Below are 24,688 nucleotides of genomic sequence, written 5' to 3' on the forward strand. Positions count from 1 at the left end.
AAAAGGTGGTGTATTTTTGTATTCCTTTTCTAATATTTCATTGCTGGTATACTGAAATGTGACTGACTTCTGAATGTTAATCTTATATCCTGCTACTTTGCTGAATTTATTAATCAGTTCAAGTAGTTTTTGGGTTGAATCCTTAGGGTTTTCTATGTATAGTATCATGTCATCTCACCAAAGTGGGTATAGAGGGAACATTCCTGAACATAATATAATCAAAGCTATTTATGATAAACCCACAGCAAATTTAATACTCAATGGGAAAAAACTGAAAGCCTTCTCACTCAAATCTGGAACAAGACAGGAATGCCCACTCTCAGCACTGCTATTCAACATAGTTTTGGAACTCCTAGCCACAGCAATTAGACAAACAAAAGAAATAAAAGGTATCCATATAGGAAGAGAAGAGATAAAACTGTCACTGTATGCAGAGAATTCTTATTAACAACATTTTATGGATGAAAGAACAGAAGTTCAAAAATACTAATAATTTGTTAAAAGTCACACAGCTAATAAAAAAAGGACTAAAGAGAATTAGGTAAACAGGTACTCACAAAGATAGAAAAACGTATATATATAAGAAGCAGCATTATGAAATCTTTAAATATATATAATAGCATTTCTCCATAGCAATCCATGCAACTATACAAAAGTTATGCAAATACCAGAATATCTTCTTAAGCTTTTGGATGACATATGGAGTGTGAAGATATTTTTTCTGCTTTTCCTATAATACTAAGTTTGAAAAAGTCATACCATTTTTTTTGCCACTTAATTATGTGAATTACATAGTTCCAGAGAATAGAAATATCTAATAAGATTATAAACTTTGTACTGTTCTAGTTTGAATATGATCTTATGGGTACGTATAACATTTGGATCATCTAAGATACGTGTTTAAAGGAGCCAGTCTTAAAACACATATAATGATGGATGTGAAATAGTAAATCTTCAATTAATTCCTAATTATACAAGGTAGTAAATGATATCTGAGTATTTAAAACGCTAAGGGTGACTGAGTCATTAGCATTTCTTTAAAAATTTTTATCTTTACTGTTCTCTTACATTGATATGATGTGATTTTCTGTATTCTACTCAGTCTGTGCTTTGTATAATTCTAACTAAAATTTATATGTAGAAAGGGTTTTGAATTTTGTCAATGCTTTAAACTAAATAGCAGTAGAAAGCCACAACTTACTAGACTCTGTTACAAATTAAACTGGAGTTTTTGGAAGTAAGTCCTCAGTTACATTACTTTCATATGTGATATATATTTTAAATGCAATTTTATGTTTCTAGGGTCCTCCTGGAGCTGCAGGGGCAGAGGGAAGGCAAGGTGAAAAAGGTGCTAAGGTAAAATATTTTATAGATATTATGTTTGGAAATCTGATGTGTACATTGAACAACATCTATTTCAGTACTTTTAATAAAATAATAAAATGTCTTTCTTCATCATTAATGTGTTCACATATTTTATTTTCTAATAGGGAGAAGCAGGTGCTGAAGGTCCTCCAGGAAAAACTGGCCCAGTTGGTCCTCAGGGACCTGCCGGAAAGCCTGGTCCAGAGGGTCTTCGGGGCATCCCTGGCCCTGTGGTGAGCATTTGTGCTGCAAGATGTCATTTTGAAAATAACTTCTCATTTCTTAAAAAAATTGTGAATGAAAATATTTATGTCGGCATTATCTTACAACTTATCATCTGGATGTTTTATGAGAATGCAGGAATATTATGTGATTAAAGTCAGAGACTTAAAATATTTGAGTATGGCATTTATTAATAAAAATAAAATTCTAACTTATAAAGGTCGCATAGAAATCTAAACCCTGAGATCTCGAAGATGTAAGCCTTTTTGCGCACATCCATCCACCCATGTATGTGAGTGGGCATTTCTTTTTACAAAGAAAGTAAAAGACTCAAAAATTGCTTACAGTATTTGTAGATGTTCTCCATGTGATGGCATTCATAGGTGATGTTTGCTTTCTTTCTTTTTTGTATTGCCGAAATTAAACTAAAGAAACAATTATATCTGCATTTGTTAATTTTAAAACATTTTAAATTTATTTTTCCACAGGGAGAACAAGGTCTCCCTGGAGCTGCAGGCCAAGATGGGCCACCTGGTCCTATGGTGAGTAGCACCTCTTGTGTTATTTGGAATTCCAGAAATGAAACTGTTTATAAGCTAGAATTCTTGAAATTTTGTCTTATAAATAAGTTTATATTTTGTACAATATTCAAGGAAGTGCATTACTCAGCTCTGAAAAGAGGAAAGTAATCCTAACTGATAAGTTATTTGGGAAATATGCCCTTGCTCAGCAGATTCTTTCCTTTCTTATGTCCATTGCATGAAAAAAAAAATTTCCACTCTGAGTAAAATGCCACTAATGGCCCAGCCAGTTCTTTTCCAAATGTGGACAGTTCCTCCTAATGCATGCAATTACACTTAGTTTCCTGGCACTTCATTTAAAAGAATAGCAGGCATACGGTGATTCTTTCACGAAATAAATTGTTCTTTTCATGAGTCATACGGGCTGAAAGATAAAACATTAACCCCCATGAGTGGAGAGAGGTATAATTATTATAACGCTGAAGTTTGGATACTCTCATAAACTTTATATGCAAACAACACACTTGAGGAATGCAATAAAGCATTTAGTTGACCAGCATATGGTTCATAGACAGAGCTTATTGTCAGAGCCAAGGCTATCCTTGTAGAAATTTGGGCAGAAAGTGAGAATCCAAGTCTTGCTTACTAGGAGACATTCTATTTCATCTTAGAAATATTTGAACTTTATGTTCTAAAAACAATGATATATAAAGAGATTAATTAAAACAGCAAGCAATACATATAGCACTCTGCAAGTGTAATGTAATTGATTTAAATAGTCAGATTCCTATGTATAGAAATTTAAATTTTAAAGAACTACCTCTTCTATCAGTTACCGCAGATAAATGTACTGCTCAGAAAGCCATCAAAATGGGGATTAGCAATCTTAATTATTCAGGAGAATTTGCCCATTCCTTCTAGTAAAAGTATCACAAAAATTTCCTCTGACATTTCACATATTTCATAAGTGTTATTATTTAACTTTCACTGAAAAGTCAAAGATTTTTAATAACTGGATAAAAGTTGTCACATTTTGAGGAGGTTGTCAAATCTGCACATGGCATCATTGGCATAGGAGCAGGGTCTTGGCTAAAGCAAGATTCTTACTTCCCCAAGTCTGCACCACCGTTTAGGGAATATTCTTCTTAGATTTGCTAAATTCCTAACTACAGAGAGTCAGATCCTAGGGAAAAAAAAATACTTTGTCGTAATATCACCTTAAAATTTGCCAAAGATTTTTTTCTTGTTATTTCAGGTTTTCCAGTAAGTATACTGACCTTTCTCCAGATGAAATAAAACACATCATGCTGGAGATTTCCTTCAGCTAATATTAAAAATAAAAGCATAAGACATACCACCCGATTCTGGCTTGCAAAAGTTTATGCTTCTGAATCTGAAATAAATGTGGGTTTACAGAGGAAGGCGCTAACAAGTCATACCCTTTTTGGCAGTGAAATGAAAAACATCAGAACTGAGTAGCATGGCTGCCATTGTTTTTTCTGGCTGCTGGTTTTATTAGAGGGTACTTAGAATGTGCATATACTGGAGCTTTTTCATAACATCAAATAGTTTGACTGTGATATCTAATTTTAATGAAAATGCTACTTGGTCTTCATGAGATAAGGGTGGCCAGAAAAATCACCTTCAGGAAGCCTTTTATAAGCAATTTAATGAGCTTTTCAATTCAGCTAAGACGTATGTGTTTTAGTAGGCAATTTTGGATTAGAGTGAGAAGTAGCATATCATGATTACAGGACAAGATCATTGACTATCTACCCAAGAGCCCTGGTTTCGAAAATGAGCAGTACTACTTGATTGCTGGATAATTTTTAGAAAAGTTATTCATCTCTTTAAGCTTTAGGTTCCTCATCTGCAAAATGAGATATTATGAAGTTAAGATGAATTAAATGGGAATATTGACCCATGGGGTTCTTATGTTAATTAAATGAGTTATTTGAATAAAACTTAGACCATTTGTTATATAAGCAACAATTTAACAACTTTATTTATATTAACCCTTAGCCTGGATTGGGCTAGAGTGAAACAAACATCTCTTAAAATGATTTTTGGTGTCTGGCCACTGTATATAATCAGCTCTACTAGAGTTTAGATATAGTACAATACTTTTTACTTTAAAATTTAGATGTTTTTAATAGTAACTACTAAACATCTATATAAGCAGGAATTTTATATACAGATGTATCGACTTATAATATGGAACTGAGAATAGATAAATAGTACATGTGAAAGCTAAAAGAAAGTGAAGGACAATGATAAGGTTGTATAAAGATTTCTATTTGAGGATTTCTTTAAGTTGAACTTTTTTTTTTTTAGTAAATAGTCAACAAAAATCAAATGGTATTGAATTGAGTATTTTAAAGAGAACAGATGCATTGTTCTGCATTCTTTCCTCTGCTGCAGAGTCAAAATTAGCATGACAGTAATTTTAAACTAATTTTTATTTTATTTTTTGAAAGCATGATTAGCATCTATTTTAATCTTAAGCATTTATTTCTTTTTTGTTTCATAATCTTTCATTTTTAAGAAGCTGTTTTTTTCAATGTAGCTGAAATGTTGGTTAGTATTTATTTTGGAGACATTTATTATTATTATACATTAATTCTTTTCACATACTGGTAAATAAAATATGACAATATTTTTTTTTAAACCATAAGTATGTGAATAAATGGTAGGATGGGTTACTACATTATATTCTGGTTTTTTAAATGTTGCATTTAACTTATCTCTAAACAGATTTGAGATATGTAACATTCTGTAATGATTTACCTTTCACCAAATTAAAGACTATTTCACAATACTGCATTTTAAATGAGATGTAAGGTCTGCAGTTGCTTTAAACTTCAGTGAACTAGAATTTTGAGATGCATATCAAAGCAAATATTCTTACAGCATAATCCTACAGGGGAAAATATTTGATTGTGTATTCTAGACACTTAAGATGTATCATCCCTGTTTTCCTTTTTCACTTTATTACTTATGAATTATGTATTTCTCTAGGGTTTTTCCATTTACGATATCCTAAAGAGGAAACAGAAAATATGTATAGCTGAAATAACATTTTTATATACAGAGTTGATATTTTTGATATGTCCCAGGTTCAGAGGGTTATTTAGAACTGCTATCAACATCATAACTTTAACAATTTCTACTTCCAGCTGATGAAAATAAGAAGCTGATTTTACTTGGAAAATTCCTTCTTAGATATAGGTCACAATTGCATAAGAGATTATTAGTTTAGAGGAATTAACACTCATTTCCTCTCACTCCTTCATATATAGTACTTATATAAATGATTTAAAAGGCATCATAAACACAAATCATGTTTAGTATGTTGCTCACCAAGCCTGAGCAATTTGAATCCCCGATGTTTTCTTCTTTTTCTTCTATTCTGGCTTTTACTATTAGAATGTGATGAGAAAGCTGATTGATAACTGTCTGTAGAATACACAAAACAAATAATAATTAACATTTACATTATAATTTACTATATGGAGTGCTTTTTTTCCCTTTTTTTATCACAATTCTTCAAACCACTATTACTAGAATACTTTTAGAAATAAAGCTCTGAGATAAGAAGGAAGAGACCCAAGATCACCCAACTAATGAGTGGTAAGCCTGAGTCACTGAATGAAGTAGTGATTGCAATACAGATGCCCAGCAAGCCACATCCCTAGTAGTTCTCCCACTTACAGCTGAATTTTGTAGCATGTGCATGCTGGAAAGAGTTTTAATGGAAAATGAGAAGTAAAGAAAGAAAAAAAAAATCTGGCCTTTTTGAAAATTTTGTATTTTTATTCTAAAGAATGTATCTACTTTTAAGTGACATATGTCAGTTTTAACCACTGTTTTTAAATAGTTTCTGCTCCTGGCCCAAGTATATAGTTCTTTCATGAAACTGCATTTTTATTAGGACTATTTTTTTATGCTTTTTTATATCACCTTGTTCTAACATATAGAATGTTTGGGATCTATCCTGATGGTCACATGACCTCAATAATTTTTTTTATTATTTCTATTACTCATTTCAATTATTCCTCTAAAAATGATGAGGCATCATTATTTTCCTAACAAATAATTCAGCAGGTCTTTCTGATGAAATCAGAGTAAAGTAGATGCAAAATATACTTCCTTAATTTAAAAATTTTTAAACTAATAGACTTGAATATGTAATGTTTTATTTTAACATAAATGACATACTTTATGCTGTTCTGATTTGCACATTGATTTAATGGATTTGGCACCTAATGCCATATAGCCATGTTTCTCAAACCTTAATGAGTAACAAATCTATGAAACAGATTGCTGATTTCTTTTTTTTTCTTTTTTTTTTTTTTTTTTTTTTTTTTTTTTGTCTTTTTAGGGCTGTACCCATGGAATATGGAAATTCCCAAGCTCTAGGGGTCGAATCTGAGCCACAGCTGCTGGCCTACACCACAGCTCACGGCAATGCAGGATCCTTAACCCACTGAGCAAGGCCAGGGATCAAACCCATGTCCTCCTGGATCCTAGTCGGGTTCGTTAACCACTGAGCCACAACAGGAACTCCAGATTGCTGATTTCTAATTCCAGAATTTCAGAGTCAGTCTGGATCAAGCCTACAAATTTGCTTTTCTAGTTTATTCACAAATGGTACTCATGCTGCTGGTCCGAGGATCACACTTAGAGATCATCTACTCTAATAGATACTAGCAAACAAGATGGAAGTCCAGGGTTAAAACCTAGCCTTCAAATATTCTTGAGAGTGAATTTGGTAATTTCTTTGTAGACTCCTTTTTGCCTATCAGAGATTTAACAGTGGCATGATTATTTTTGTACCAAAGAGAATCTAAATTGAATTGACCCAAATTTACATCTGAGAATGAATAATTTTCTTATTTGAGGATTATTAGGCATATTTACATTTAAAATTATACATATTGTCTATGAAAATAAGTTTAATCTCTTAATAGAATGATATAGGGAAATTGTTCACTTTTATATCAATACTTACAGAATTTCAAATCATTCATAAATAAAAACAAACATAAATACTTCTAATAGTCCAAAATATTATTGTTACACAGGACTAATTTTACTAAAATTATTCTTACTCTCCTCCAATATTCAGGATTTCAGTGTGAAGAGTAGACTTGTAAAATTAAAAAATGGAAAGGGCTCATCTACTCAATTTCACAGTAGCCTCTTGAGATAGGAATTATAGTCTTGAGTTTATAGATGAGAAAATTCAAGCTCTCTTTGGTTAGCTAATTTAAACGACTAATAAGGCTGGCTTCTACCTCAAGTCTATCCTCTTCTGAACCCATACTTTTCATATCATATCATACTTCTTGGGTTAGATCCAAGGTTCTTAATACTTTAAATTCCCCAAAATGAGGGGCTGGAACTTAATTTGCTCTTTCACACTGAAGACTCTTAAGTGTCTAGGTAGAGGGGGGAAATTACTCATAGTAGCATTATAGAATATACCATAGTGAAGACTGATCGTATAGCTTAGTAAAAGTAAAATAGTTTAATTTTGAAGTGCCGTGTTAAAATAATTTTTAAAATTAATTCAAATAGTTCAGTCTCTATAATTCAAATTCATAGATAAAACTCCTATTTTGCCTTTGTTTCTTGATGTGGTGCTTGCTCCAGGCAGTAGTGACTCACGTCCTGATTTCATCTATCACATACAAACCAGCTGGCAGTGACATTTCCTCTGACAGAATCTGTTGCCTGCACAGTTCAACTTGTTGCAATTTGAGAACAAGGATCTTATTTTGCATTCTTTCTGATTTGGAGTACACTATTTTTATATTTAAAAGTTTGCTAAAAAGTCATAATTATAAATATTTCTAAGCATAGTGCCCAGGACTAAGAGTTAGTTGCTAAAGCCATGCCATAATTCATTAAAATACAGCTAAGCCTAAAAGGATGAGTGCCTTATCATTGAACTATAAAAAAAGATTTAAGCTATTAAAATAGAGATCTGATAATATGATAAAAGTAAATTATCTTATTTATACTATTTATATAGTATAAATAAGAGATAAGAGATTCAATTGAGATAAGAGATTGAGATAAGAGATTCAATTCAGGAATTACAGCTAAAAATACTATCTTGGGAGTTTATTTGGGAAAAATTATTAACAATGGTCAGTTAACTGTCAAAAGTTTGTTGAGGTTTTTGCCTTTAAATTTTACTGGAAATAATGTAACCTTTAAATTTGAGTTTCACACCAATATCTTTGATTAAGTGAAGGTATAAGTTGGAGACCTAAAATTAGTGTAATTAAAAACATCCTTTCTTAAATGAGAAACCATGTAACTCATGTCTTATTTTTAGCTTTATATTTATTCGAACATCAATATTATTTTTATTATAATGATTAATTATCATTCCATGGAGTTTCAAACACATGAAATTATTTAGAATCCTGAAAAATAAACACTGATTTTTATTATTTCTGAACTCTATCATATTATGAAACTGAATCATCCTGTGGATAATGATATATTCTCTGATTTGTACCTACTCCATTTTTGTTTATTATGTATTTCTCTTTTAGGGACCTCCTGGCTTACCTGGTCTCAAAGGTGACCCTGGCTCCAAGGGTGAGAAGGTAAAAATAAAAGAATGTGTTATTTCAATTTTGATAGCCTAATAGCAGGGACAGTAATTTTGAAGATTAAAATAACTCAGAAGGAAATTTGTCATTCTAACCAAGGAAAATGTTGTCAATCCTTAGCTTCCAAGATGAATTTAGAAAAGAGAAAATATACAAAATAATAGTGAAAATTTGTGCCAGAACTCAGTGTTATATTTCTCAGTGTTCCTTTGTAGGAGCCATATGGAGAAAGCATATGGTTACACTAAAATAACTATTCAGAAAATAAACAGAATTCCAAAATGCCATTTTTTATGTTTTTAAAAATGAAAACAAAAAATTTCAACTAGACTATCTTTCAGATAGTTATTTGAAAGATATATAAGCTCTATTGCATTAAATAAAATAAACCTTTTTAGAATGGCATTGATTTTTTTTGAATTATTTCTAAATCTCTAGGTCATTCTTAGATCCTGAAAAATCTCCAAAGAATAGAACTCATTTCATATGAAAAATATGCTTATTAAAATAATGAATTTTCAGTGTTTGTTTCACCAATATTGTATATAGTCATTCTTTGTCTTTTTGTTGAAGGAGTTCCCTTTAAGTAAATGAAATACTGAAGGTGATATTTGTAGAAAGCATTTTGTTCAATAATATTCCCAACCCTTAATAAAGGTCTCAATGTAATCAGTAAATGATCCTGTTAGGGGAGGGGAAAGAGGTTCTTAATCCTGTATTTTATTCAGAAAGGGTTCAAGTTTTTATCTGTTTTTTTACTCTTATGTTTTATAAATGTAATGTGCAATTTGTTTATGACTATAATTTAATATACGATTATAATTTATATATTGTTAAAATTTCTTTGCCTTTCAAAGGGACATCCTGGTTTAATTGGCCTGATTGGTCCTCCAGGAGAACAAGGTGAAAAGGGTGACAGAGGACTTCCTGGAGCTCAAGGATCTACAGGAGCAAAAGGGGATGGAGTGAGTAAAGACATAAATTATTTTCCTACTCCTTTCCAATCACACACATTCCTTTAAACTTGACCAAGGAAGTGATTTAGAGCATCTTAATCTCATTAAGTCAATGATGTTTTCAAAAAGAAATTTCTTTTACCTTAGAGTAAATAAATAACAAATATGACTTAAGTTTGAAACCATAAAAATTACAGTTCAGCAGGTAATTACGCAAATGTTTATTGAATCCCTACATACGAATTATTATTCTGAAAGCTGCAGGAATGTAGATATATATATGTAGAAAGAGAGACATTGCAGAAAAATGCAAAAAGAATACAGATTATCTTACAGAAGTTGTTTCTTAGATTCACAATGGAAATTTTAAGCTCTTCTTACATATTTTTGCATTGTCTAAATTTTGCAATGTGTTGTTATGTGAAATGTGAGAGTGGAACAGCTGAGAAAAAACTTTAATTTGGATGATTCTCTCCATAGGGAATTCCAGGTCCTGCTGGCCCCATAGGTCCACCTGGTCCTCCAGGCTTACCAGTAAGTAGAAGACAGAAGAATTTCATAAAGTAAACATATATATATATACCTAAGAGACACAAATTCTCCAGATTTTTATCTGTACTCTTGCCTTTGCATTTTCTAGGGTCCTCAAGGTCCAAAGGGTACCAAAGGCTCTACTGTAAGTATCTTTCCCTTTGTCGTTTAATTTTTCAGTGAAACCTACTCAAATGCCTTGTTCTTTATTTATCTTGTTCCTTATTCTTTCCAACAGGGACCCGCCGGCCAGAAGGGTGACAGTGGTCTTCCAGGGCCTCCTGGGCCTCCAGTAAGTGCACGATAACAAGAGCGATATTTTGGCAGTTAGCATCCTAAGATTGCCAGTGACTTCCCTGAATTTATAAGAAGGATGAAAAAGCACATTCTGTCAAAGTGCTGATTTTCTAGGAAATAGCAACTACCTTATTTAAGTACTCAAGTCTACATGCCAACACTTGTCTTTTAATTTTCACTCTTTGAATATAAAGATATCGTAACTACATGTTACAATAATTTTGTTTTTAAATAGTTTTTCAGGAATGCCATATATTTTTATGTCACATTTTCCCAAAAGCAATTGATCATATGCCACAAAGATACATTAATACCCAACTAGGAATAAAAATAAAAGTTTAGATGCTTGGCATTTTTCCTGCTGTGTATAATGATAATAATAAAGGCAATAATAATAGCCACCATTTAATAGCACTGACCTCTTCCAGGCTTCACACTATTGTGTTAGAACCAAGTGACCAAATTTGAATCTTCCTTCTTGTACTTGTTTCCAAGCTATATGTGTATTAGTTTGCTAGGACAGCAATAACAAAGTACCTCAAACTAGATGGCTCAAGCAACAGAAATTTACTGTCTAATGGTTCTAGAAGCCGGAAGTCTTAGATCAAAGTGTTAGCGGCACTGGCTCCTTCTGAGGGCCGTGGCAGAAAGTTCCATTTGAGACTTCCCTCCGTGGCTTGGAGATAGCTGTCTTCTTGTGTCTCTTCACATAGTCTTCTGTCTATATGTGTCTTTGTGCCCAAATTTCCCCATTTTAGAAGGATACCATTTATATTGAAATAGGACTCACCCTTATGCCTTCATGTTCACTATATTAATTATATCTACAGCTGCCCCAATTCTAAATAAGATCTTCCTCTGAGTTACTGGGGACTTCTACATGTGAGTTTTTGTGGGATACAATTCGGTCCATAAAAATACGGATTAACTATTTGGTGTCCTTCTACTCCTACACATATGTTAAGTCAGGTCTGATTTTGTACTTCTTTTAAGTTTGTGGATTTATAAAGTTATAAATGTTTGGAACCAGCTAATGTGTAATTTTATTTTATTTTATTTTTTCTTTTTGTCTTTTTAGGGCCGCACCCACGGCATATGGAGGTTCCCAGGCTAGGGGTCTAATAGGAGCTGTAGCCTCCAGCCTACGCCAGAACCACAGCAACGCCAGATCCGAGCCACGTCTGCGACCTACACCACAGCTCATGGCAATGCCAGATCCTCAACCCACTGAGCGAGGCCAGGGATTGAACCCGCAACCTCATGGTTCCTAGTCGGATTTGTTCCTGCGCCACGACAGGAACTCCTTATGTGTAATTTTAAACATGACATAAATTATTTTCAAGCACAAGAGACAATTATACAGCACAAGAACCTTAAAATCCTGTTTTAATATTCAGAGACTAAACTCTAGTTTCAAAGGTAGGGCTTGTGAATGAGGATTAATTAATAAATAAGAAATTAATATGCATAATATATGTCCACACAAATCTGTGCTATGTTATTGTATAGAAATAGGTCCAGAAATCATCTGATTTTTGTGCCTACCTCAGTGTTTCCACTAGATTCTTTTTAAAAGAATTTATAAAGATTAAAGATACATATATAAAACACATAAATGTTAGCAAATAGAGAAAACATTGTAAAAGGGAAAACATTGAAAAGTTAAACAAATTCTAATTTCTTGTGACAATAACATAATCAGTCATAACTAATATCTGCAGAAAAGTTTACCTTAGGGAACAGTTACATGCACCTGTCTCTTTCACAGGGTCCACCTGGTGAAGTCATTCAGCCTTTACCAATCTTGTCACCCAAAAAAACAAGAAGACATACAGAAAGCATGCAAGCAGATGCAGGTGATACTATTCTCGATTACACTGATGGAATGGAGGAAATATTTGGTTCCCTCAATTCCTTAAAACAAGACATCGAGCATATGAAGTTTCCAATGGGTACGCAGACCAACCCAGCCCGAACTTGCAAAGATCTGCAACTCAGCCATCCTGACTTCCCAGATGGTATGTTAATAATACATGGCAAAGTGAATGTACTGAGCCTCTAAGTTACAGAAGAGCATTGTCAGCTCATTAACTCTCATTAAATGTTTAATATAGTCTCTAAATAAAACTAAAGTGAATGATTATTATTTCCAATCTTGTAGACAGAAAAAGTCATTTACATTGTGTAAATCAAGATCTGCCTTAGAAAATCTTTGTCTTATTACATAAGGTTTCATTAAATTATGACAAAAATCATTCAGGGATGATTATAGGTAGCACAAGTGCATTTTATAATTATCACAAAAAATTGATTTTATGTGTGCACACATATGTGCATGTTACTTTATAATTATTTGTGTCCTATATCCTAACTTAATTTACATAAATACAAGTAAAATTAATATGATTAAAGAGCATAACTGAATTATATGTGACCTATCAGTTTAGCAGTTTGGTAAACAGAATATTTAAGAATTAGAGTAGTTTGAAGAATTTATTTCATTGATCCATGAATAACCAGAACCACTGTGAGCAATTTATTTGTAATAATATTCAGGATAATTTATTATACCTATTATTTCACAAAGTTTTTATACACCCCTTCTGAAAAAGAAACAGTTCCAAGTAGCCTAAGTTAATTGACTGCTTCTCACAATACTAACAAGGGGCAGATCTGTATCTGATTTTAAATCTCTCACTTTATGTGGAAATACTTTGCCACTTTTTTTACTTATGGTATAGTATTATTTTGCACTATGGATCATATAACGAATGCTATAACTGAGGTCTCAATAACTTAGTACAGATAGAAAAGTTCCATGTAATTCAGGAACGGATATGCATTATGGCAAGAACATCATAAAATCCTATTTTAATCAAGCACAGCCTGTTAAAAGGAAAACAGATCATTTATTAAAGGTTCTTTATAGGCTACTATCAAAAGTCTTCAAATTTATCATATATTTATTTGAAAAAAGATACGTTTAGTTTCATATTAATTTAGTGATTTATAAGGAGAATGAACCAGACTCTGGAGCTAGTTGAAGTAATCGTACTTAGTACCTGAAATCAGATGTAAAAATGGTAGCATTTACTGACAGCATAAAATGACATGTGATTAATTAGAACCTGAGCAGTCAAGAAAACTTTTTGAAAATTGTGTGGATGGAAAGCTTACTGTGGACTGTAGTCCCCTGTGATTTCCATGTATTAACTAGCTTTACTAATTCTTTAATGTGTTCATTAATTACAATTATATATTTGTTTGTTTACTTATCCATCAGTGCCAGGCTCTGTTCTTCATGCAGAGATTCACAGATAAACAGAAACAATAATGGCCCCAGGCTACTATTGTCTAATGAGAGAGATGGATAAACTCTAAGTACTAATCCTAGCATATTATGGCAGATACAGATTTCCCCCTGCTATCATAAATTAGAGGGTCCCTATGAAAACTTTTGCCAGCCAAAATGGTGTAACGCAAAGAAAAAATTACCTTAGGATCCATCTTGCTAAGAGATGCACAAAATAAATAGAAATAAAGCACAGATGCTCACAGATGGTCAAAGCTAAGGGGCTTGATGCTGAGATATTGAGTGTCGTTCCCAGGAAAGGAGCTTGCCAGTGTCATTCTCACTGCTGGGGTGCACGCTGCCTCTGTAACTGCTTGTTGCAAAACAAATGCTGAATTCTCTGGTCATTTTTTACCTTTTCTGTAAGAAGGAAAATCATCTCCCAGTTTTCTTCGGCTAGTGAAAGCGGACCTATTGATGTAGCTGTTCGGTAAAAGCAAAGTGGCATAAAGCAACTTTTGAAAAGAGGGAGATAACCTGTATTATGAAAAACAGTAGGTATTTAGATAATTTAGGAATGATTTCATTTTGGATAAATAGGATTTTAATATTTGAGGAGGTGTCATTTAAGCTGAAACCTTAAAGAGAGAGCTAGTCACACAAAGAATCAAAAAAAGGTATTCCAGGCAGAGGATAGAGGACATTCACAAAGCTTTGAAGCAAAGATCTTGGTGTCTTAAAGGAACTGAAAGAAGATCTCTATGGCTGAACAATAGTGAGCAAAGTGGAAAATGATCTGAAAAGAAGCAAAATGGAATCAAAGGACTGGTTAAGAGGCTGTTGGACTAATCTAGGCAAGACATAATAGTGGCCTGGTTTATAGATGTGTCAGTAGAAATAGGAGGTGAATCAACTAGAAATAAACTGAACATAGTATATATGTTATAATAGTATATAATAGTATATATGTTATAGTATACTGAATTCATTTAATAAACATTTCTTAGTAATTAAGTATATGTTATTTGAAGGAATATTTAATAACTATGTTTTAACTGAATAAGATAAAAATAATGCTTACCATACAATTCAAAGTTTAAACCATAAGAAATATCAAAGATTAAGAATGTTTATTCTTATTGGTAAAATCTTGGATGATTTTTATCTTCTTGTATATTTTTTCCTGAGAATTTTAATTTGTTATAGAGGTGAATTTAGGAATAGTACAATCAGAAATAGTGAAATTTTTTTTGTTAAAGAATTTATTTCAAAAAACAAACTGGCATTGGGTTTTCAGGAGTTCTGGTGCTAAGTTAAGACGTTTGGGCTTTTAAGTTGTTCAGAGTTCATTATCAGTGGATTGACCTCACTCAAATTAATATTTGAAATGAAGTGGCAGCATGAAAAATGATAGGAGGAAACAAAGTCACCATCACATGTGTATCAAGTCTGTCTCCCAATAATTCTTTTTTTGTCTTTTTAGGGCCACATCTGTGGCATATGGAAGTTCCCAGGCCAGAGGTTGAATTGGAGCTGCAGCTGCTGGCCTATTCCACGGCTCATAGCAGATCTGACCCTTGTCTGTGGCCTACACTGCAGCTCACGACAACGGCAGATCCTTAACCCATTGAGCAAAGCCAGGGATCAAACCCGCGTCCTTATGGATACTAGTTGGGTTTGTTACCGCTAATCTACAATGGGAACTCCCTCTCAATAATTCTTAACAAAAACCCCATTGGCAATTATTTAAGAAATAACTTTGTCAGTCTCACTATTTACCATCTTTAGTCACCTAACAGCAGATTAATGGTCATGAGCACTCACACGATAAGATTTTTTCCATAACATTTAGATAACAGAATTAATAGCAAACTGAATTTAAATATAAAAAAATAACCCTCCTTCTTAGGATCCCATTCAAAGGGGAGTACATTTACTTCAAAAGTTTTTGCTAAAAAGTAATGCAAAAATATGATCCTTGAGGCTAAGTACATACTCTCACTTCCATCACTAAAAAAAAAAAAAAAAAAACTCAAGAAAAAATATATTGATTGTTATACTCAGGTTACTTAAAAAGTAAATAATACATATGGGATTTAGGGTCAAGTATATCTCATTTCAGTGTACTTGCAATTTATCACACATGAATGATAGAATGTTAATTTTTTTCATTTAAGCTAAACTTAACAGTAATAGAAATGCTATTTAAAAAAAAAAAAAAAGATGTTCCAGGCAGAGTGTATGGAGGCATTTGCAAAGTTTTGAGACAGACAAGACAAAGGGTCACTCTTGAACTATTCAGATATACACCCCAGTGTAACCAAAAGCCTAGATTCTTTTTTCCTTATTTTTCTAATAAAATTTGGTAAATAAGGTATTCAATTTTGATATATATGTGTTTGTATATGACATATTTTTCCTACTTCCAGGTGAATATTGGATCGATCCTAACCAAGGTTGCTCAGGAGATTCCTTCAAAGTTTACTGTAATTTCACATCTGGTGGTGAGACGTGCATTTATCCCGACAAAAAATCAGAGGGGGTAAGTACCAGTCTGTTTCGGTGGTGACTGTTGACAGCTCCTGCCATGTTTTTGCAATATTGAACTAAACAGGAAAATTATACTGTCATATTTTCATTTATCTGCTTTTCTTACAGGATAATTAGAGCACTTCATTTGCATAAACATGAATAAGGCACCAAAGTGACACACAGAGTTAACAAATACTTTTTTCCTTAATTTTTACCCAGATGTAGTCTTTATGCACCTGCTTACTCTCTAAAATTCTATGGCTTTCCATGACACAGCACAGCTGATTCTCAGATTTTAGTGCATGCATGGTATTCTTCTTTCCAATTACCATGTGCTAGAAATCACAGCTGTATATTATGCTCAAAATACATGATTTTATGAAGAATGAATCTTTCACATAAAATAAGAGTCTTCTCTGCACTTGTGTGCTTTTTGAGTGTTTAGTCTCTTCAAACATATTCCTTGATTTTTCACCTAGCAATATCAGTATATTTGAGTTCTGTCTTTAAAGCTACAGGCAAATCATTAACATAAGAAAAGACTTTTCACTAGCATAATTACATTCTCCAGACATTTTACAGATGGGAAATTTTGACTTTATTTGCATTCTTTTAATAAATCACATTTTTCTTCGTAAGTGGTGTAGGTATACAGAGACACAAAAACTCCATAAGAAAAACAAGTAGCTTTAAATGTGACCAGTATCATTAGGAGAGATATTAAGCTTGTAAGTAGGAATACCCATGTGACTCAGCAGATTGGGGATCCACCTTTGTCCCTGCAGTGGCTTGGGTTGCTGCTGTGGCGCAGGTTTGATCCATGGCCTTGGAACTTCCACATGCTACAGGCATAGCCTGTCCCCAAATTTTTCTTAAAAAAAAGTTTATAAGTAAACAATGAGTGGAAGGAGCAGGAGACAAAGCAATTTCTGTTTTCCAACCACACTTGGCAGGTGCAGAAACATAAAAAAGCTCTGCTAGGCCACAAAGAAATGTGGGAAAATAGAAATATCTCCCCTTTAAAGGATTAGTCAAATTCCCCATAGTGAAGCCATATATGTCTTTATATTTTGCTGATTTTTGCAAAGCAAAACAACAAATGCAGATTTATAAAAGATTCTAAACCTTTTCCCCAGCAGGGAATGATTGGGTTTGCTTCCTGTCAATGACTTTTCCATAGCATCTGGCCTTTAGTTACTAGCTGGATGCTTCAGGATGCCTCCCTGACTGTAAAATCCTAATGCTACCTGCCTTGATAGCAAATGCCAACTGGCATTGTGAGGGTTTCCTTTGTAAGGGCAAACCAAGAGTTCCATCTATCTATGTCCCTTACAGCCAACTCTTAGGGTGCCTTTACTAGGTTATTTTCCCTCCTTCGTTTTGTGGAATTAAAGCAAACAGGAAAAAATAAAGAAAAAAAAGACTCAGTCTTCACTAAACAGGAATTCACTAGACCTACCTCAAATTTTGCTCTTTATCTCATTTTGTATAATCTAGAGTAGTCCATTTTAAAAACTCTTTAGCATCTTAGTCGTATTGAAAATTACATATATATTTTTATCTGGAAAGTTATATATACATGAAAATATATATACTAAAATTTTTATGGATGTATAAAACACAGCTCATAATTTAACCTAATTTCTAATAGTCCGGTTTCTTTGCAACAGGTAAGAATTTCATCATGGCCAAAGGAGAAACCCGGAAGCTGGTTTAGCGAATTTAAGAGAGGAAAACTGGTATGTTATTACCTCAATATGAAATAGTTTATCTTGGGAGTTCCCGTTGTGGCGCAGCAGAAACGAATCTGACTAGGAACCATGAGGTTGCAGGTTCGATCCCTGGCCTTGCTCAGTGGGTTAAGGATCCAGTATTGCTGTGAGCTGTGGTGTAGGTCACAGATGCGGCTCAGATCTGGCGTTGCTGTGGCTCTGGTGTAGGCTGGCAGCAACAGCTCCAATTGGACCCCTAGCCTGGGAACCTCCATGTGCCATGGGTGCGGCCTGAAAAAAAAGAAAAAGAAAAAAATAGTTTATCTTGAACCTCATAAATGAAGCTCAAATTATATATCTCTAGACCCTTACTATGAAACTCTAAATTGCACAAAGCAGGATTCCATGTATTCTCTAGTTTGCTCTACCTAAATAAATCTCTTAGATCACTTTGGTATTTTAGAGAGAAGTCTAAAATTTTTGTATCAAAATAAATACAAATATATTAAATTTACTAAAATAAAAATATCAAAGTATGCATTTCAGTAAGTACTCAAGCTAGTCAAAAAATGGATTATGTTAGAAATATCAGATATAGAGAATATAATATCTATTTAGTATCTCTGACTCTATTTCCTTTATACTTGAAACCTAATTTATTCTTTGTTTTCAATTTCAGTAAGAACTTCTGGAATGCGAAATATTTTTTTCCAGTAGTTACGTCTGGAAATAAAGTGAATTGACCTGACCTTTTACTTGTATTATAGCACACGTATACTTAGATATTTCATACAATTACCAGTTCATGATTAATTTTCTATAGATATTCTAAGATTCGATATCAAAACTAAATTTGTATTTAAAGGCAGCTTAAAATTTATTTGTTTTTAAGATATTAATTAGATGTATTCAAGTGAAAGTTTCCCACTTATTCAGGTGATTTTTCAATAGTTTAATATTCTTTAAAAAGCTATTATTTTCCTTTCACAGCTATTTACATAGTTATCCTATAAGAACCTACACATATTAATTAACAACTTGTAGTGAACTTCACCACTTGACATAACTCCTAGTTGTCTTCAAGTTACATATATCCATGTTACATTTGTATCTGTGTATGAGATAAAAATACATACATAGAACTCTGTGTGAAGTTTTATTTTTTGCTGTTTAGTTTTGTTTCCTTAGAGTGAATTTCCCAGTTTTTTTTTTCCTCCAGCTTCTCAAGGATCCTTACCATCTGAGCTGTTAATCAGTAAGAATTAAGTGAAATCAATAAAAAGAAAGTCATAGATAATTGCCTTTGTATTGACCTAACCTTTAGTCTGAGTGAATCTTAATATTTTTTTAAATCTAGGTTATATTTTCAGCTGACCCCAGATAATTTGGTTATACCCAATAAAACAATATATGAACTTTATAAAAGAGACAATTTCTAATTGCTTAATTAGCAATTAAGACCGTTGTCCTGCTCTAAATAAAAAACAAGTATTTCCTAACAAAAAATATTCACTTGCATGTCTCAGGCAATATGCTTGGTGCTGGTGATACAATAATAATAAAAATATATCACCTAGGAACAAACAGGCTGGAAACTGGAAAACCCAAAACTCCTTGGAGGATGTGGCCCCCAAATGAAAAAGGCAGGAATATTTCGAAAAATTTTAATTAAGTAGATATACTAGGAAAATAGGCGAAATTAAACAACATATAAATAGTTAATCTTTGCATTGCACAGAGATTCAGTTTTCATTTTCACTCTTTTACCACTCTATTTAAAAAAATATAGACCAATATAATGAAAAATTTCCTAGAAACAAAAATATTCTTGAGGTATTTACTAATTAGGAAACTATAGAAATAAAGTGGGGCTTTTTTTCCAGGTATTGCTGACAGTAACTCAGGTGGGAATACAGTCCTGATTTCATAAAATCCTCTCTCTGGGTCTTTTGACCCTCAGTGCACACTTTCTTTCATTAAGTGAAAATGAGTCTATTGATTCATTCTAATGCTTCTGAGATTCCAGTTCACTGTTGACAGTGAGTTTCTTCTTTTATGACAGAAAAGAAGATAAAAATCTTTGTGTCTTTCTCTTCTCTTATTTCCAGCTTTCATATTTAGATGTTGAAGGCAATTCCATTAATATGGTACAAATGACATTCCTGAAACTTCTAACTGCCTCTGCTCGGCAAAATTTTACCTACCACTGTCATCAGTCAGCAGCCTGGTATGATGTGTCATCAGGAAGCTATGACAAAGCACTGCGGTTCCTGGGATCAAATGATGAGGAGATGTCCTATGACAACAACCCTTACATCAAAGCCCTGTATGATGGCTGTGCGGTGAGTATGATCTCGGCTTGCCTGCCTTCATGGACGGACGAGGCAGCACGTAACCATCCCGGTCTGGCCCTAAGTCAGCTTTCGCTCATGAAATGGATGTCAGTTGTTATGAAGATTTGATGCTTAACACTGACATATCAAAAGTACAGTCTATGAGAAACCACAGTTCTTCATACAGACACGCAGATGCAGAAACTCTGAAACGTATAGATACATTTTTAAAGCCATAACAGAAGGTAATCTCAGAGCATATGTTATTTGTATGGAATTATGCCTGATATTTGAATACTATTACAGCTAGTTATTCCTGAAGTGAAAAAAAAAAAAATCAAGAGCATTATTTCATTCGCTTCCTTAATCCATGACTAAAATAACAGAAAAAGGAACCACCATTATAGCATTTATACCATAGATAACTCTTACCCCTGTATTTTGCTTATAAGGAGCTTACTGGTTGGTATTGTGTTACAACACTTTAGACAGCTACTATCGTTGTTACTTTTATCCTCTGGAACTATTTTTCTCACACATATGGGGATTTCCCAAGAGAAAATTACCCAGAGAGCACCCTAAAAAGCTCCTTATCTTGGCTGATGACTGAAGGGTAGTCACAATTACAAATAAATGAAGTCAGTAGACTACACAAAATCAAAGAAGAGAATATAATGTATATTAAAAGAACAAGTGTTTTGGATTTCCCAATAGTAATGTATTGATAATTATTCACAAAAGTAATACATAGTAGCAGTAAAGCTTTGACTTGGGACTTATTTCATTATAGTTCCTATACTGTATTCAAATTTTTCTTCTAAAATTTATTTTACTCTGTGTGTGTGTGTGTGTGTACATGTGTATATTATAATGGTAAGGACACATTATTTACGTAAGGGTCTGTCCCAGTACTAACATCAGTATTCATATTAAAATGTATTTATCAATTCAGTAGGATTCTCTGCAACCATGCAGTATATGAGAGTATTATCTTGGGTAACTATAGCTAAATATTAAACGTAGTCAACATTCAAAATTTAAAACTATATATGACTTAAATGATAACAAAGAAGAATAAGAATAAAGAGAATAGCAAATTTGTTTTTTCACTTTCTTCTTTCTCACCTTCACTCAAAGGCTTAAGAGAGAGAGTGGATGGACTGGGAGTTTGGGGTGAATAGATGCAAACTATTCCTTTTGGAGTAGATAAGCAATGAGGTCCTGCTGTATAGCACAGGGAACTATATCTAGTCACTTGTGATGAAACATGATGGAGGATAATGTGAGAAAAAGAATATATATATATATATGAATGGGTCACTTTGCTGAACAGTAGAAATTGACAGAACACTATAATCAACTATAATTGAAAAAATAAAAATCATTATATATATATATATATATAAAATTATTGTATAACTTTTTATTTCTGCTTAACTTTACAGTCCAGAAAAGGCTATGAAAAGACTGTGATTGAAATCAATACACCGAAAATTGATCAAGTACCTGTTGTTGATGTAATGATCAATGACTTTGGTGATCAGAATCAGAAGTTTGGATTTGAAGTTGGTCCTGTTTGTTTTCTGGGCTAAGATTAGGACAAAGAACATATGAAATCAACAGAAAATATACCTTGGTGCCACCAACCCATTTTATGCCACATGCAAGTTTTGAATAAGGATGGTATAGAAAACAACTTGCTACATACGTGTACCAGTTAGGAAGTATGCCTTTGTGGGGGCAGAATCACATGACAAAAGCTTTGAAAATCATAAAAATATAAGATAGTGTGGCTGAGATGGAAACAGGCCTTCTTCTTGATTCCCGATTTTCATCTCTCCTTTCCCTATTTGGATTTCTTTGGTGCTGTAGAAAAAAAGAGAAAAATATATATTCATAAAAGATATGGTGCTCATTCCCATCCATCAAGGATGTGCTAAAACAGTGTGTTTAATAAATTGTAATTATTTTATGTACAGTTCTATACTGTTATCTATGTGTCCATTTCCAAAACTTGCACGTGTCTCTGAATTCCATCTGACTCTAATTTTATGACAATTGCAGAACTATGATGGCAATAAATATATGTATTATGAAAAAATAAAGTTGTAATTTCTGATGACTCTAATTCCCTTTCTTTGATGAATAATAAAATGCCTTTGTATATATTGATGTTGAAGAGTTCAGTTATTTGATATCGCCAACAAATTTCTCAGAGGGCAAAAACCTGGAAGATTTTTGGAAGCACACGCCGATCAACTCTTCTCTACTGACCATTAATTTTGCTGAATTTCAGCCAAAAACATCACGCATATTGATGCTTTTAATCAATGCTATACCTCAGTCTTTTTTTAGATTCCAGGATTTCACAGGATACTTGTATATATGGATAATAAGCAAGTTTATATTTTTGGACAGGAAAATATGTATGAGAAGCTATTTTAACAAATTGATGCCTCTGTCAAGCAAGCAATCAGATGTACAATTTTTATACTACCTTATCTCAATTCATCGTTTTCAGTGTGCTTCAACCATTCAGGTTAATAATTAAAAGATGGAGACTAAGCAATTATTTATGGATTTGTTCATGTTTTTAATCAATCAACTTGAATTTGATTCTAAATTGCATATTATAATAGTCTCCAAATATTATTTTACCTGCACCAGCCCAATAAATATTATTTCTTTTCTTTCAAGATAATATCAGACTTATTTGACCTACCTAATTGCTAAATAACATATGGGTGGACTGTTACTAACAAGTGCTTGTTTTAAAAGTCATACTTACTAAAAACAAAACATTTTTTTCACTAAGGCATTTTCTTTCAGGTAGCTTGAAATAGCAGTAAATTTTTAAAATTACAAATTGTATCTATTTTAAGTAATATATGTAAGACTTGAAAATAAATGTTTTATTATTTCTTATATAAAGTGTTAAATTAATTGATGCCAGATTTCACTGGAACATTTTCAACTGATAATTTATCACAAAAGAGCATACCTGTAATATTGAAATTAAAACGTGAACATTTGTCATTCAGAAGTTCTTTTATTTTTGAAATCAAACTTGTAAATGTCCTTTCAAGAAGGGAGATAATGAATCGTATAAATAAACTCAAGTCTTGTCTACCTGGATTGGTCATTCTCTTTCTTAAATAAGTTTTAAATTACTCTCTATTGCAGAAAATACTTTCAATTCTATTTCGTGACCATCCAGATTAGATTAGTTTACACTTGATGAAAAAGAATATTATCTTTCAGGGATTAGTTGTTTAAATTCTTTACTTGTCTAAAATAAAAACATCACATGGTAATACTCTACTGACAAAATAAAGATAGGTTATATTTTAAATGTCAAATGAATATTTTTCATAATTAAACATTTTACAAACATATGTTCATAATTTCAGTGTTAGAAATATTCCCACAATTTTTATTTGAAATACAGTCTCTAAATCATAGATAAAAAAACAATTTTTTTGGAAGAAGAGTTCCATATCTTAGACCATTTGCTGTAATGAATGCATGGCAAGGAGGAGATATCTTGCATTTTGACCTGCACTGGGGAGGCTGCATTATTTTCATCCCTTTAGACAAAATGGCTTCAAATTTGGCACTCAATAGAATTAATGAATATATAACTAAACCACCTACCCTTGTCCATTCCTTTCATGTACAGCTATGGTTTTCTGCATAGTATCAAAAATTTTTCTCTCATAATTGATTTAATCTGGACCAAAGGAAGCTCAGCAGAATGGAAAAAACATATTACATTCTGGTCCTAGCCCAGCACATATAAATTATTCATGTGTAAATTATGGAGAATAATATTGACCTTGCAGGTATGGGTAAGTCCCAGACCTGATGCACATAAAATTTGGTATAATTATCTTTTAGAAAGAAATACAAAATTACAAATAAAAAATTAAAAAGATACTATTTAGAATAAGTAAAGATATTACAACAAATCCTTAATTTTAAAAAAAAGGACCCATGCCAAAAGTATCAGAACATCCAGGAAAATATCAATGTTTTAACTAATTCTCTAAAGTACTTCTAAAACATTTTTATCCTATGTGTTTATACACTTATATTTTTGGCTGCAACTCTGAGTGCCTCTTCAAAAGAGAATTTTATAATTTAAATTTCTTGTTGAAAGAATAAATTTCTCTAACATGTTAGATTTAAAAACGTGTTTCCTAGTATCGATAGCTTAGAGATGCTTTAGTTTTATATCTGTTATTGGTAAGTATTTTTAAATTGGGGGGTTATTTTAAATTCAGGAAAAGCTCTTTTAC

General features: G+C 32.6%; 1 protein-coding gene across 5 annotated transcripts in view; it reads left to right on the top strand.

Moving 5' to 3' along the window:
- The window catches only part of COL11A1 (collagen type XI alpha 1 chain), a 526,061-nt gene extending 503,503 nt beyond the window's left edge, over positions 1–22,558 (top strand). For all 5 annotated transcript variants that reach the window (XM_085023829.1, XM_085023830.1, XM_085023828.1 and 2 more), the window contains 13 exons: positions 1,303–1,356; positions 1,491–1,598; positions 2,076–2,129; positions 8,678–8,731; positions 9,595–9,702; positions 10,174–10,227; positions 10,334–10,369; positions 10,463–10,516; positions 12,290–12,539; positions 16,243–16,355; positions 18,016–18,084; positions 20,166–20,399; positions 21,836–22,558. In XM_085023829.1, the coding sequence (XP_084879955.1) occupies positions 1,303–1,356; positions 1,491–1,598; positions 2,076–2,129; positions 8,678–8,731; positions 9,595–9,702; positions 10,174–10,227; positions 10,334–10,369; positions 10,463–10,516; positions 12,290–12,539; positions 16,243–16,355; positions 18,016–18,084; positions 20,166–20,399; positions 21,836–21,982 (1,335 nt within the window). In that variant the 3' untranslated portion in view covers positions 21,983–22,558. The remainder of the gene's footprint in view (positions 1–1,302; positions 1,357–1,490; positions 1,599–2,075; positions 2,130–8,677; positions 8,732–9,594; positions 9,703–10,173; positions 10,228–10,333; positions 10,370–10,462; positions 10,517–12,289; positions 12,540–16,242; positions 16,356–18,015; positions 18,085–20,165; positions 20,400–21,835) is intronic.
- The last annotated feature ends 2,130 nt before the right edge of the window (positions 22,559–24,688 follow it).

This window comes from Sus scrofa, chromosome 4 (genome assembly GCF_054392235.1).
Source record: "Sus scrofa isolate SSC_HxYL_T2T_F1_AM1 chromosome 4, Sscrofa_HxYL_maternal_Yorkshire_Landrace_v2.0, whole genome shotgun sequence".
Taxonomy (NCBI): domain Eukaryota; kingdom Metazoa; phylum Chordata; class Mammalia; order Artiodactyla; family Suidae; genus Sus; species Sus scrofa.